A 13,507-nucleotide genomic window follows, 5' to 3' on the forward strand; every position below is an offset into this window, starting at 1 on the left:
ACACAGACGCTGCATTCTCAGACACAGCATCTTTAGAGATTATAATCTACATTCCACAAAAGCAACTCAAATGACAGTGCTGCTTAGACCAGGTCTAGAGTGAACTGTGTGTGTGTATGCAAGTCTTTCTATCTTGAGTGTATTGGTGTGGGTTAGCAAGGGTGTAGGGATTTAAGGAAGGCCAAGGACAATTTTTAATGGATATAAAAAATACAAAAATGAAATCACATTTCTAGTGATAAAAAATAAAAAGGTAAATAGTCAGCAAAACAATTGACTTTTAACCTCAAACATGACATGCTCTCTTCCCTGCTGACAGCCATCTCTGCACAACTCTGTGTGGCTGAAACTGAAACCTCTGGTCCCTCAATGCTAATATATAATAGCGTCCATAGCATTTCATCAGTATTATACTAAGTACCCAAGTCGACACCATTCTTCTGCTGCAGTTCAATAGCGATATTACGTGATATACCGTTGTTATAAGTCGTGCAATAACACGATGGGCATCTACATTTATATTCTTGACCAGCATGGTCAACGGCCTGGAAGATGGATTGTCAACCATCCGCTTAGCTGTCACGCAAACCAGGTGCTGTCTGCTAGCATGGCTCTGGGATTGTTTTCGAAAATTGTCGGTGCCTGTGTAAAAAGATCCACTTTTGTCTGCTTTAGACGGGAACATACGACAGACGACACAGTGCATCTTCGTTCCATAAAAAAAGTTGCTTCCGTTTGAGCTTGTAGCTCTACTTTGCTGCCATCTTCACTTTATTGTCTCGCGCCAGTTTTTAAAAATGTTATCGAGATTAGAGAATTACAATTTGACAACCACTCGTCACTCACTATTCAACTCTTGATTTGCCAACTGTGCGCCCCACACGCTGCAAAGTTATTTATGCAGATAGCAAAACATGAACGATGTTAACTTTTACAATGCAAATTCTTTTTTTCAATAACTAATTTGCGGTGGCCCGATTGGGCCAGTGAGTTGCTAGTTTAACTGTCCCCACGTTACTTTTTACTGGCCCCGGGCCATCGGGCCATCGTTATTGTCGTGCCCTGCATACACACACACACACACACACAGACATACCATGTCAGCTGGATCTGAGTCAGTATTGCAGAGAAAGGGGCAGTGTGTGTTTGTGTGTGTGCAGTATCAGATGTGTCTTAGCTGTTTAAGATGTTCTGTCTACCATAGTTCCTGCATGGGCACCCTCTCTCTCTCTCTCTCTCTCTCTCTCTCTCTCTCTCTCTCTCACTACCTCTCTCTTCCTATCTCTATGTCACTCTCGCTTTTCCTCTCCCTGTCTTTTTCCCTATCTCTCTTTTTCTCTCTCACGTTTTAGGTGTTCTGTGATAATTCAGTAGTTAAGGGACGGAGAAGTGATTATTTTGGTATAATCTGAGCAGCGTGTGTGTGTGTGTGTGTGTCAAATAGAGGAAGCCTTGGTAATGCTTACATAACTTCCAGGCAATTCCACGTCACAACTGACACAAACAGCAGACAACCCCCCCCCCCTCTCTCTCTCTCTCTCTCTCTCTCTCTCTCTCTCTTTCTCTCTCTCTCTCTCTCTCTCTCTCTCTCTCTCTCTCTCTCTCTCTCTCTCTCTCTCTCTCTCTCTCTCTCTCTCACACACACACACACACACAGAACTCTGGAGAGCCCCAAAAGCAGCTGCCAGATCTGGACGGATGTGTTTGTGTTTGGTATATCCATCTGTACCTTGTTGGCTCTATATAGGTCAGCTCACAACCAGGCTCCTCCAGTCTGATATCACGGCCTCAGACACACACACTTCCCCAGGAGGGTCTGCGTTTCCTCTCAGTTTGGTGACCACATGTGAAGCAGGAGTAGAACGAGAGAGAGAGGGGGAGAGAGGGAGAGAGAGGGGGAGAGAGGGAGAGAGGCTAGGAACTCATTCTCGTATGCATTGCTTTGAGATGCAGCTGTGGGTGCTGAAAACAATTCACCGCCAGAAGAGTAGGTGGCGCAACGGTCTTTTGTAAATCGTCGTGGAGTGTTTATTTACCTAGGTTATCGAGAAGTCGGAGCAAATTTACAAATTAGCCGTTTCATCAATAAAATACGCACATTTTCAGCAACTACATAGCCCATTTATCGTCACATTTTAATTCAGATGCTGATTTACATGTACTGTTTAGCTGAAATATGAATTGTGAAAACTTACAGCAATGGCGGTCAAAGGATTCTGTTCGTCCTGTTTATCCCGGCAACCCCGCCCCCGCCCCTGATGCAAGCGATTCTTAATACTGACCAATCACAGCCAAGGGGGCCTCCGTAGCTCTCTGTCGCTCACAACTGATAGTTAGAAAATTCAGGAGGTGCACGTCGAGCTCTCCGGGGCTCTCCGAGGGTTGACGGAGAGCTCGTAGAGGGCGTTCCTCGGAGAAGAGGGCGTTCCCATGTGTCCGTTTTTCGAAAAACGCAGAAGCATATATAAGCCTGTATGCACAAACATGCCGCACTGAGGTAAAAGCACAGACTGTCATACATAAGCGTTGACAGTGGAGCGGAGTCTCAAGTGGAAAGTGGGAGTTTCCCATAAAGAGATTGGAGGGGATGCGTTAAGTGCGCCTAATTATGTATTCCGCGGTATGTACAAAAACCACCCGTGAAAGCGCGCCTTTATTCTGCGCCTCTTAAAAGCAGGTGTAAACCAGAATGTGAGTTTCCTCGCATATACCTCCTGGTGAAATGACAGCAGTAATCCGAGCAAGACCAAGACATAGGTCAAGGAGACGAGCTGAAATGATTTTTGCCTCAAGGATCACACTTTTTAGTTGAGTGAACACAAAATCATTACGCGTTACAGATTAAGCAGCCATGCAATATTACAGTTACTAGAATTTGTAATTTAGGTCCAGATGCCATTTTTTTGTGTCGGTGTGGAATTCTGGCCTTGCATAATATTTCAATTCGCTGTTACCTCATGAACAAGCAAATCAATTTCGTTATCACTAAATCTTTGTTTTTGCTGTTTTGATTTTGGTGGCTGATCCATGATAGTGTTTTTGTGTGTTATAGACATAGGGCCCTATTTTAACGATCTGAAACGCAACTATCAAAACCCAAAGCGCAAGTAACTTTGTGGGCGGGACTCCGGAGCTGTTGTTATTATACCGGCGGAATAAATGACATCTAAAATGGGTTGGTCTGAAGTATCTACATTACTAATGGGGTGTGGTTTGGGCGTAACGTGCAATAAACCAATCAGAGCGTCATCTCACATTCCCTTTAAGAGCAGGGGCGCTTGTTCCATGGTGGATTGCTATTATAACGGCGGATTTGCCAGGCCCACGCCCGGAGCGGTTCACAGCCGAGGAGACCGACGTTCTCGTCAGGTCAGGGCCGTAAAAGATAGAGAAGTGACATTTTATGGGAAAGGCAGAGCAGTTTTCTCATTGCAGTAAGTTGCCCACTCATGCTGCTCATTCAAATTCTTAGTCTTATTTTTATATATATTTTATTTTTTAAATTGTTATATTTTTAAATTGTTTAGTTCTTAGAATTAATTTAACTATTGTACTTTTTAAATTAATTTAAGACCCGTATATGTTTATTGTTTGCACCTTCCTGCCACAGTAAATTCCGTGTTTGTGTAACATACATGGCAAATAAATAAGATGGGAGAAGAAACTCACCCAAATTAGCTTCGGTTAAACAGGCGTGGGAGGAAATTGCCACAATTGTTACAAAACAAGTTCACATACATTGAGATTTCTCATGAAAATCTTTTTAATCATTGACATGAAAGAAATATAACACATCCATACCATGAATCAAAACAATGTAACGCTTCGCAGGAAGACGACCCTTGCCTGGCCAGCAGTGCGCAAGGGCCAAGCATGCGCCCTTAAAATAGCATCTGAATAACGCGCCATTGACTTTAGACTACGTTTTTCCTGGTCTGTGGCGGAATTGTTTTTCTGAAACTGCAAAATAGCACCAGGGAACGTTTGCGCCGGAACACGCCTCCTTTTTTTGCTGAACCGCCCCCGGGAGCGCAAGGTCATTCCCTAATTTACCGACGTGCGTCTGTGGAGGGAAAAGTCCGCTTTGCGTCGAGTGCAAACTAGGAATGATACTTGTGTCGTTGACAAAGTCAATTGCGCTGGGTGCAAGATAGGGCCCATAGAGAGAGAGCATGTGTTTGTGTGTGTGTGTTATAGACAGAAAGAGTGTGTTTGTGTCCTGGGGCCCAGCTGCAGCTGTCTCCGACAGCTGTATCATGGGAAACATCTGAAGAAACCTTGCATCATCTCTTGTGTGTGTGTATGGTGGAGGGGGTAGAATTGTGTCCCTTTTTTAGCCTACTATGTTGTCTACACAGTCTGCCTGCTTGAATGTTTGTCTGTCTGTCTGCCTGTTTATCTGCCTGTCTGTCTTCCTGCCACATATACCATGAGGTTATGGGGCGTTCTAGAACGTCCAAGTATTCACTGTAGAGCTACCACTTCCTGGGTAAGCACTGATGTCATTAAAAGTGCAGGAAATGAGGTCGTGTGTGACCTGTGACCTTAGGGAGGGTGTGTGTGCTGCCCCGCCAGGATCATAGACAGGAAGTGACAGCCCTCAGTGGACGAGTCTGACCTGCTGGGTGTTTGGTCTAGACCTTACTGCCGACCCCTGCCTAATACCCACACTGCTGTCAGCAAACCTAGAGGATGGAGAAGGTCTTATACACTAGGTCTAGTACACTAGATATAATACACTAGGTTTAGTACACTTGGTCTTATACACTAGGTCTAGTACACTAGACTCTCCTCCTTCTCCTCCTGTCTCCTTCTCCTCTCTCTCTTCTCCTCTCCTCCCCTTTCCTCCCTCTCCTTATCCACTTTAGAGAGAGATAGAGGGAACGAGAGGGGGGCAGAGAGAGATTGAGCGAGTGAGAGGGGGCAGAGAAAGATAGAGGGGGGCAGAGAGAGATAGAGGGAGAGAGAGGGGGCAGAGAAAGACAGAGATAAAAAGAGGGAGAGGGGGGGGAGATGGGGGAGAGAGGGGGGGCGGAGAAAGAGAGAGAGAGAGACAGAGAGAGAAGGAGGGAGGAAGAGAGAAAGGGAAAGAGGGATGGAGAGAGAGGATGGGGGGACAAAGAGCGTCTTGTTATTTGGGGTTAGGTGGGCTTTAGGCTCGTTGGGTCCGGTCTGGGGGGCCTGTGATGGGAACACTCTGTGTGTGTGTGTGTGTGTGTGTGTGTGTGTGTGTGTGTGTGTGTGTGTGTGTGTGTGTGTGTAGCAGTGGAATGGTGCTGTTTGCTGAGTGAAGAGCACAGAGGCTGCAGAGACTGTCCAAACACATGTCTGTTTGCCAAGTGTGTGTGTGTGTGTCTGTGTGTGTGTGTGTTGTAGTCTGTGTGTGTTTTCATGCCAGCTTATGCAAGTGGGAGAGTCTGTGAGAGAAAGTGTGTGAGAGAAATAATTGTGAGGTGTATGCGCGTATGTCTGCGAATGTGTGTGTATGTTTACGTGTGTGTGTGCATGCTCTGACCTTCTACTAAATGAAGACCTTCATAGCTCTCTCTGAGGCTCCACGAGGGGTTGAAGGGGACTGAAAGGGCTCTCTCTCTGCACCTCTCACCTACACACACACAAACACACACACACTCGCCCACTCTGTAGACTTTGCTCCGTTTGCGTGTGTGTGTGTGGCGTGATTTATACTGAACCCAGTATATGTCTCTATGGGATAAAACGACTTTAGCAGCCTTGAGATCTCCGCTACCGGGAAAGAGATCGAAAGAGGCAAGGAGAGAGGCAGGGATAGAGGGGGAGGCAGACAGACAGAGGAAGAAGGGGAGGAAGAGTAGAGGAGGCGGGGTGGAGGGGGGGTTATGGGTGTGTTTTGTATCTTTATATCTTCATATCTACCATATTACTGGAACAAAGTCCCCCACCCAATATGCTCTCATAAAAGCCCACCCTTTTAAGTCTGTGGTTTCTTACTATACGAGTCAATGTGTGTGTGTGTGTGTGATTTTAGGTGTGTATTGACGATTGATGTTGTTCCTGTGCTCTCCCAGGTCCTGCTGAGGTGCCCATGATGTCCCCTAACGGATCCATCCCCCCCATCCACGTCCCTCCAGGATACATCTCACAGGTCTGTGTGTGTGTGTGTGTGTGTGGTGGTTGTGTTTGTGTGTGTGTGTGTGTGTGTGTGTGTGGTGGTTGGATGAGTGGGTGTAGGTGTGCATTTGCGTGATTTTGAGTGTATTTGTGTGCGTGAATTTTGTGTGCGTGTTTATGTGTATTGCGTGTGTGTGTGTGTGTGTGGGCGTGTGTTTTTGCGTTTGTGTGTGTGTGTGGGAGGAGGCAGGGTGATTATCATGTTCAAATCTGGGACAGATATAGCCAGGCATTACTTAAGTATCCTCATATATCTTGTCAAATCCATATTTTGTTTTGGTAGTACTAGTTTGGTAGTAAAGAGGAGAAGAGAGATAGAGCAGTCGGTGGGGGGAGAAAGAGGGGGAGGAGAGAAAGATAGAAATGTAGAGAGCGAATGGGAGAAGCTGTATTTGATTATGTCTTTCTTCCCTTCTCCTGGCATGCTTCACAGGTGTGTGAGTGAGTGAATGTGTGTAAGTGTGAGTGTGTGTCTGTGTGTGTCTTCAGCAGAAGTTTCACCCGGTTCCACAGGGCTTCTACCTATGCTGCAGAAGGGGATCTGGGAGGGGGAGAGGGGGCCACCAGGAAGGGGAATAGGGGGTTGTGGGGGGCTGGGACCCCCCCCCCCCCCCCCCCTTAGGGGCTACAAGCAAGGAGAAATGTACTGAATATTGGGGGTTGGGGATGTGCATGTGTGTGTTTTGTGTTTGCATGTGTGCTGATGGCAGTCAGGTCAATGGCTTTCTGGGATTGTGTGAGTGTGTGGATGTGTGTGTGTGGATGTGTGTGGATAGGGGCCGAGCCAAATATAAGCGGGAAACACTGTCCTTATTGCGTAAACAACCTGATAGGAAAGCTCCCATGGAGAGGCCAAGAAAGAGAATAAGGGAGGGAGGGGAGGGAGGGAGGAGGGAGAGAGAGAGAGAGGGAGAAAAAACATGGAGATGGGGGAGGGAGAGAGGGAAGGAGGGAGGGTGAATAAAACATAGTGAGGGAGAAAGAGAGAGGGAAGGAAGGAAGGAAGGAGAGAAAGAGAGAGAGGGGAGAGAGGGTAGGAGGGAGAGAAAAAGAGAGGGGGGAGGGAGGGAGGGGGAGACAAAGCGAGAGCGGGCTAGAGAAAGAGAAGGAGGAAGAGAGAGAGGAAGGGTGAGGAGTAGGGAGGTAGGGAGGGAGGTCTGGTCTATGGAAAGCAGGGTGTACATCATCCATGTATTTGTGTGTGCTGCAAGGTGTCCCTGCAAAATGGACTCTGACAGACACTTTGGCCCTGTTTTCCTGTAAACATGCTGTTTTTCTACCACCAAGGGGAGGCGGGGGAGGGAGGGGGGAGAGACAGGGGCCTCTCACTATTTTTCTCTCTTTCTTTCCGTTTTTTCTTCTTCAACTCTCTCTCTCTCCCCCCTTCCACCCCATTCTGGTCCTCCCTTCTCTTAGAGAGAGTGTGTGTGCGTGTGTTTGTGCACGCACGTGTGTGTATGTGTGCGCAAGCGTGATTATGTAAATAGGCTTTTGGGGGTGTGTGTTATTGTGCTGTTGGAGCACTCTGAGAGCACTTCCTCAGAGCTGGGGAGTGTGTGTGCTCTCTGCCTGGAATGTGGGCCTGAAGGGGTGGAATGTGTGTGTTTTGTCTCTCTGTGTGTGTGTGTGTGTGTGAGAAAGAATGGAATGTGAATGAGAGTACCCAATTATGAGTGTATTTCTCAGGGCAGTTTGCAGGCTCAGTGTAGAGACTAGGGGCAGAAGCAGCCCATGAGAACAGAAGAAACACATGTTGTTTATGTTGATCAGCAAACAGCGATGTCACTGAAACACTCAACAGCTTTTCTCTCTCTCCCTCTACTCCTCTTTCTTCCATCCGTCTCTCTCTTGCCTTCCTCTCCTCCCTCTCTTCTCTCATCCCTTCCCTTCCTCTCCTTCTTTCCTCCCTCCCTTCCTCCCTCTCCTTCTTCCTTCCTTCTCCCATCACCCCCCCCCCCCCCCCCCCCACACTCTCAGGTGTTAGAGGATAACACAGGGGTGCGTCGCGTGGTGGTCACCCCCCAGTCTCCGGAATGTTACCCCCCATCTTACTCCCCCGCCCTCTCCCCCACGCACCTCCCCCCCTACCTGACCCACCCCCACTTCATCCCCAACCCCCCCTCCTTCTACCCCCACCTGGGTCCCGGGGAAATGCAGCATCAGTTCTACCAGCATCACATGCCTCCTATGTATGGAGACCCAGGTAGGGATGGACACACACACATGTACACAGACGTACACGCGCCTATATACACACACATACAAACACACGTACTATACACATGGGTTCAGACCAGACTTGGGTCACCAATTGTACACGCATTAGACGTGAATAAGCAGAATGTCTTTTGATGTCATGTGCACTTTATCCTAAATCCATCTCCTCCATGTCTCCCCTGTTAACTCTCTCTTGTTCTGTCTCCCCTTCATCTCTCTCTTTCCCCCTCCTGCTGTCCCTTCCTCTGCTCCCCTCTCCCTATCTTCCCTCCTCCCCTTCCCTTGTCTCTCCCTCTCTCCTATCTCTCCACACTCACCTCTCCCCCTCTCTCCCTCTCCCTCCCTCCCCCTCAGAGATCATCCCGGTCTATGGGATGTCCAGCTACATAAGCCGTGAGGAGTACAGCAAGCCCCAGCCTAAGAAAATGAAGGACCAGAGGCTGGAGAGACAGAACCGCCTCAACTCTCCCCCCTCCTCCATCTACAAGGGCAGCCTGGGCACCTCCCACAACGGCTACAGGTTCGACCCCCGCCCCTGGGCTGCAATTGCACGACAGTGACCTGAAACCTACCTTTTGGGGTGCATTTGATTTGTCTCCCGAGTTGTCCCAAATGGGGCTGGTCTGCTTGGTTTCACTGGGCAGCAGGTTCGGCAAATCGAGCACGCCTTCTAGCTTTGGCGGGGCTGTGAATAAAGTTTGATTGGTTTTAAACTGATTTGCATGCAGCAGCAAATCCCACGCCCCTGCTCTGGGGTCGCTGGGGTCGCTGGGGTCGCTGGGGTCGCTGGGGTCGCTGGGCGGAACCAGCAGTCCTGGAGGGAAGAAGCCGGAGAGACGACTCCGCAGCAGTCCCCGAGCGAGCGAGCCAGACACACACGCACACACACAGGGTGAGTCAGCGCATGTACACACCCGCACTCTCACTCACACACTCACACACACACACACACACACACACACACAGGGTGAGTCTGCGCACGTACACACCCGCACTCTCACTCACACACTCACACACACACAGGGTGAGTCTGCGCACATACACACCCGCACTCTCACTCACACGCTCACACACACACAGTGAGTCTGCACGCACACACATGAATGAATACAGCCCACGCATCTAATGACGCACACATACACACAGGGTTACAATATTACACACCTGTTAACACACTTCTCCCCTCCTCAGCCCACACAACACAGACACGTACAGACACACACACCACAAACACACACCTGGCGGTCTAGACAGTGGACTTCCAACTCCTGGCAGCTCTGTTGAAGTTTGTTGTTGTTTGTATTAACCAGGCCACAGCTGTATGTGTGTGTGTGCCGCCTCCCCCCATCTCCCCCCCCTCTTTGACCTCAGTGGCCCTGCTGCTGTCACCCAGGCCAGGGAACACACACACCTCTCTCTCTCCCCCTCTTGTCTTCTCAGCAGAAGGGAAAAAAGAAAGATGAATGGATGAATGCTGCCTTGCTGAGGTGGAGGGATGGGGGGAGGAGGAGGAGGGTTGTCTGGGTAACCACATAGCTGAGCCGGTCCCTGGTGCTATCGGTTTCTCTCCCTACAATACGGGCCTTGTTGGCCTGGATGGGCCACAGGGGGTGGGGGCTGAGGGTGCTTGGGGGTGGGGTGGGTCTGGTTGGTGGGGTGTGTGTGTGTTTGGGGGGGGTTACATACCTGTAGAGTCCTGCTCTGGATGAAGGAATCCTTTGAGCTCGGGGTTAGACACTACACCAGCCTTATCTCTCTCTCTCATACGCACGTAAATTCACATGCTAACCCACACATTCTGACACACGCACATATTCACATGCTAACCCCACGCATACTGACACATACACCCACACACACATTGACACCCACAAATACACGCTCACATACGGTCCTGACACACACGTGCGCACACACATATACCTGTTGAAACTCTGTGCCACAGGTCTCCAGATACGTCATGCGTACGTGTCAGTTATTAGAAAGTGTTTCTCTCAGCCCTGGAGAAACGTGGCACAAACACATAGTGTTGTCTGTGGAGTTGCTGACAAATGACTGAGAGTCATCTTAAAAAAGAAAAACCTGTTTCAGCTTTGGATTGGCCCAGTTCTGAATCATTTAGTCAGTTGGGATTTTCCATTTTGGGCAGGTAGAGGGGGGATTGTGGATTTGAGAGGTGACATCATGGAAATCTTTGCTTATTAAGATATCTTGCTGAGTGCTTTGATCAGGTTAGTATCCACACACACGCACAACCAGATGGTTCATGTAGGATGGGCCTTTTTAGTGAAGAATTTCACTTGAAAAAAGACTGCACATCTGCAAAGGAGGTACTTACACACGCTCACACACGCTGTCTCTTTCTCTCTCTCTCACACACACACTCTCACTCTCTTTCTGTCTCACACACATGTACACACACATGTACACGCACACACACACACACACACAGGATGTGATTTTTTACTGCTCCACAGCAGGGAAACTGTACAGCTGCAACACACACACACACACACACACCTCAGACTACATGGCTGATGTAGAACACATAACAAACAGACTGTTCTAAAGAAGAAGGGGATGAAAGAGGGAAATGAGAGAGAGAGAGATAGTTAGGAGGGGAAGAAAAGAGAGAAAGAGAGAAGGAGAGAGTGGTTGAACCATAGAGAGAGAGAAGCACAGCTTGGACATGGTCACTTACTGTACAGACCTAAGCAGTAGCTCACAAACAAACACACCTACACAGATACACACACTTCAACACACACACGCACTCCAACACACACATATAGAAATGTGGAGGTCCGTGTGTTGCTAGTCAGGGGTCTCTGTCTCGTGGTCTAGCAGGGTCTCAGTACCGGACTGGAGATCAGGCTGAGTCAGCTAGATCCAACACGCTCACACACACACACACACACACACACACACACACACACACACACACACACACCTCGTGACTGGGCTTCCTGTAAAAGAATCAGAGCATGAGTGTGCTGGGTATGAGAGAGAGGGGGAGAGAGGGAGAGGGAAGTGAGGGAGACGGAGAGAAACATGGAGCAGAGTGTGACAGGGATAGAGCGAGGCTTCAGTTCCAGAAGATAAACAGCATAACCTAAGAAAAGAGAAGGAATGGACAGATGGTTACAAACGAGGAAGGATATTCTAACCAGAGTGCACTGTACCAGGGTTCAACCCTGAATGCCAGAGCCTTGTGTCTGTGTGTCAGTTGCACCTTTAACTAGTTCGCTCTCAGCCCTCCCTCCGAACTAAGCTGCTCTGAACACGAACACATGTGCCATGTCCTCCATCTTGGCTCTGCCCCATCGCTGCAGTTTCTCCACTTGCAGAGGGAATCCAGGAGAAAACAAACATGCTGGGTCCTCCATCTTGGCTCCCGGCTTGCAGCCTTACACTGGAGGTGTGGAGAACCTATGCAGCAACAGGGACATTTTTAGAACAGTGACAGAGCGAAACCAAGGCCTTTTAAAAGCATCAGCCGTGTCGTGATGATGTCACCCTCCTCGCAAGCTCCAATGACCCCCGACCTCGTCGTGACTCAGCCCTTTTAAAACCCCAAACCTGTCGCCATGGTAACTGCTGGCTGGTGTGAACACACTTCCACCCTCTCTTGTTTTGGCTCTTGTCGCCATGGTGATAATCGACCCCTCCCCTTTTCCAAAGACCAAACATGGCCATGAATGCTTGACTGTTGGGGGAGAGAGAGAGAGAGAGAGAGAGAGAGAGAGAGAGAGAGAGAGAGAGAGAGAGAGAGAGAGAGAGAGAGAGAGAGAGAGAGAGGGAGAGAGAGAGGGAGAGAGGGAGAGAGGGAGGGAGGGGATATAGGAGGGGAAAGCGACATAAAAAAAGAGAGAGGGAGGTGGGGGCTAATGAGGGGTCAGGGAGGGGTGGGGGGTCTGGGGGCGGCTTGATATTCTGAGAGAGGGGAAGTCCAGTCCTGGGAAACGCAGTAGTTTGGAGCTTCAGTCTGAAATTCAGTAGAACATGCATTCACATGTATTATGCTGGTGTGTATTGATCTGTACTGGTGTGCAGCAGTGTGTACTGGTGTGTACTTCTTTAGGGTGTTACTGGGCTGAACAGGGTCAGCTGGGGTCACGGTCATAAAAACATTCTGTCTTTCCACACACACACACACACACACACACACACACACACACACACACACACACACACACACTCTTTCCCTCTTGGCCCTCTCTAATCTTCCTCTAGTCCCCAAACTCGCAGGTCTCAAGGCAGGAGAACCAAACTGTCACCATGACAACCACAGTCTCAGGCAGGTCTGAACAACTACGCAAAGCAAAGCTGTGTGTGTGTGTGTGTGTGTGTGTGTGTGGGAACCCAGCTGTTGAGCAGATGGAATGCTCACTATGTGGAGATTAAAATGCATCGGAGCCCACTCTCTCACTCTCTCTCTTTCTCACTCTGTCTCTCTCTTTCTCTCTCTTTCTCTTTCTTTCTCTCCAGTTCTTTGTTGATCAAAGGCTTGAAGAGAGGGAATCCTCTTCTCTGTTGTGGGCCACACACACACACCACACACACATACTCACCCACACCAACACTCACACACACACACATATCACCCACACCACACGCCCACACATACTCACCCATACCAATACTCACACACACGCATACACACACCATCACACACTGTAGCTCCAGGGTTAGTGATCAGAGGCAGTCATACCACACCTGGTCTTACTGTAATGCTTTACCAGTTTAAAGAGGTGTGTGCAGGAGTGATTGCTTGGAAATGATCTCCTTTCCCCCCAGGCTCTAGAAATCTTTTTGTGTGTCTTCACTCAGACAGACACACGTCATTGTCACGCTGGAAGAATACCTGCTCCTCAATCCTACATTTACATGTATTCATTTAGCAGACGCCTTTATCCAAAGCGACTTCCAAGAGAGAGTTTTACAAAAAAGTGCATAAGTCAATGATCATAAACAACGAGCCCCAAAATCATTGTGGGGAGCCAAAACAGGAGCATACATTGTGAAAAGCAAATAAGTGCCAATGTGTGTGTGTGTTAGGAGATGTGCTCATGTGAGGTGGTTTGTGTGTGTGTGTGTTAGAGTGTGTGTTACATAACATTTAGTCATTTAGCAGACGCTC

The 13,507-nt window shown here is 48.7% G+C and overlaps 2 protein-coding genes across 2 annotated transcripts in view; one reads left to right on the forward strand and one right to left on the reverse strand.

Moving 5' to 3' along the window:
- Positions 1-2,212, reverse strand: part of slc35g2a (solute carrier family 35 member G2a) — a 157,989-nt gene extending 155,777 nt beyond the window's left edge. Inside the window, exon 1 of the mRNA XM_062469041.1 lies at positions 2,196-2,212. The gene's annotated coding sequence lies outside the window, so the exon portion shown is untranslated. The remainder of the gene's footprint in view (positions 1-2,195) is intronic.
- The window catches only part of fndc3ba (fibronectin type III domain containing 3Ba), a 53,576-nt gene that overhangs the window by 24,385 nt on the left and 15,684 nt on the right, over positions 1-13,507 (forward strand). The window contains exons 5-9 of the mRNA XM_062469481.1: positions 6,048-6,124; positions 8,128-8,353; positions 8,722-8,887; positions 9,096-9,259; positions 12,616-12,668. Of these exons, the coding sequence (XP_062325465.1) occupies positions 6,048-6,124; positions 8,128-8,353; positions 8,722-8,887; positions 9,096-9,259; positions 12,616-12,668 (686 nt within the window). The remainder of the gene's footprint in view (positions 1-6,047; positions 6,125-8,127; positions 8,354-8,721; positions 8,888-9,095; positions 9,260-12,615; positions 12,669-13,507) is intronic.

The sequence above is a fragment of the Osmerus eperlanus genome, chromosome 9 (assembly GCF_963692335.1).
Source record: "Osmerus eperlanus chromosome 9, fOsmEpe2.1, whole genome shotgun sequence".
NCBI classification, from domain to species: domain Eukaryota; kingdom Metazoa; phylum Chordata; class Actinopteri; order Osmeriformes; family Osmeridae; genus Osmerus; species Osmerus eperlanus.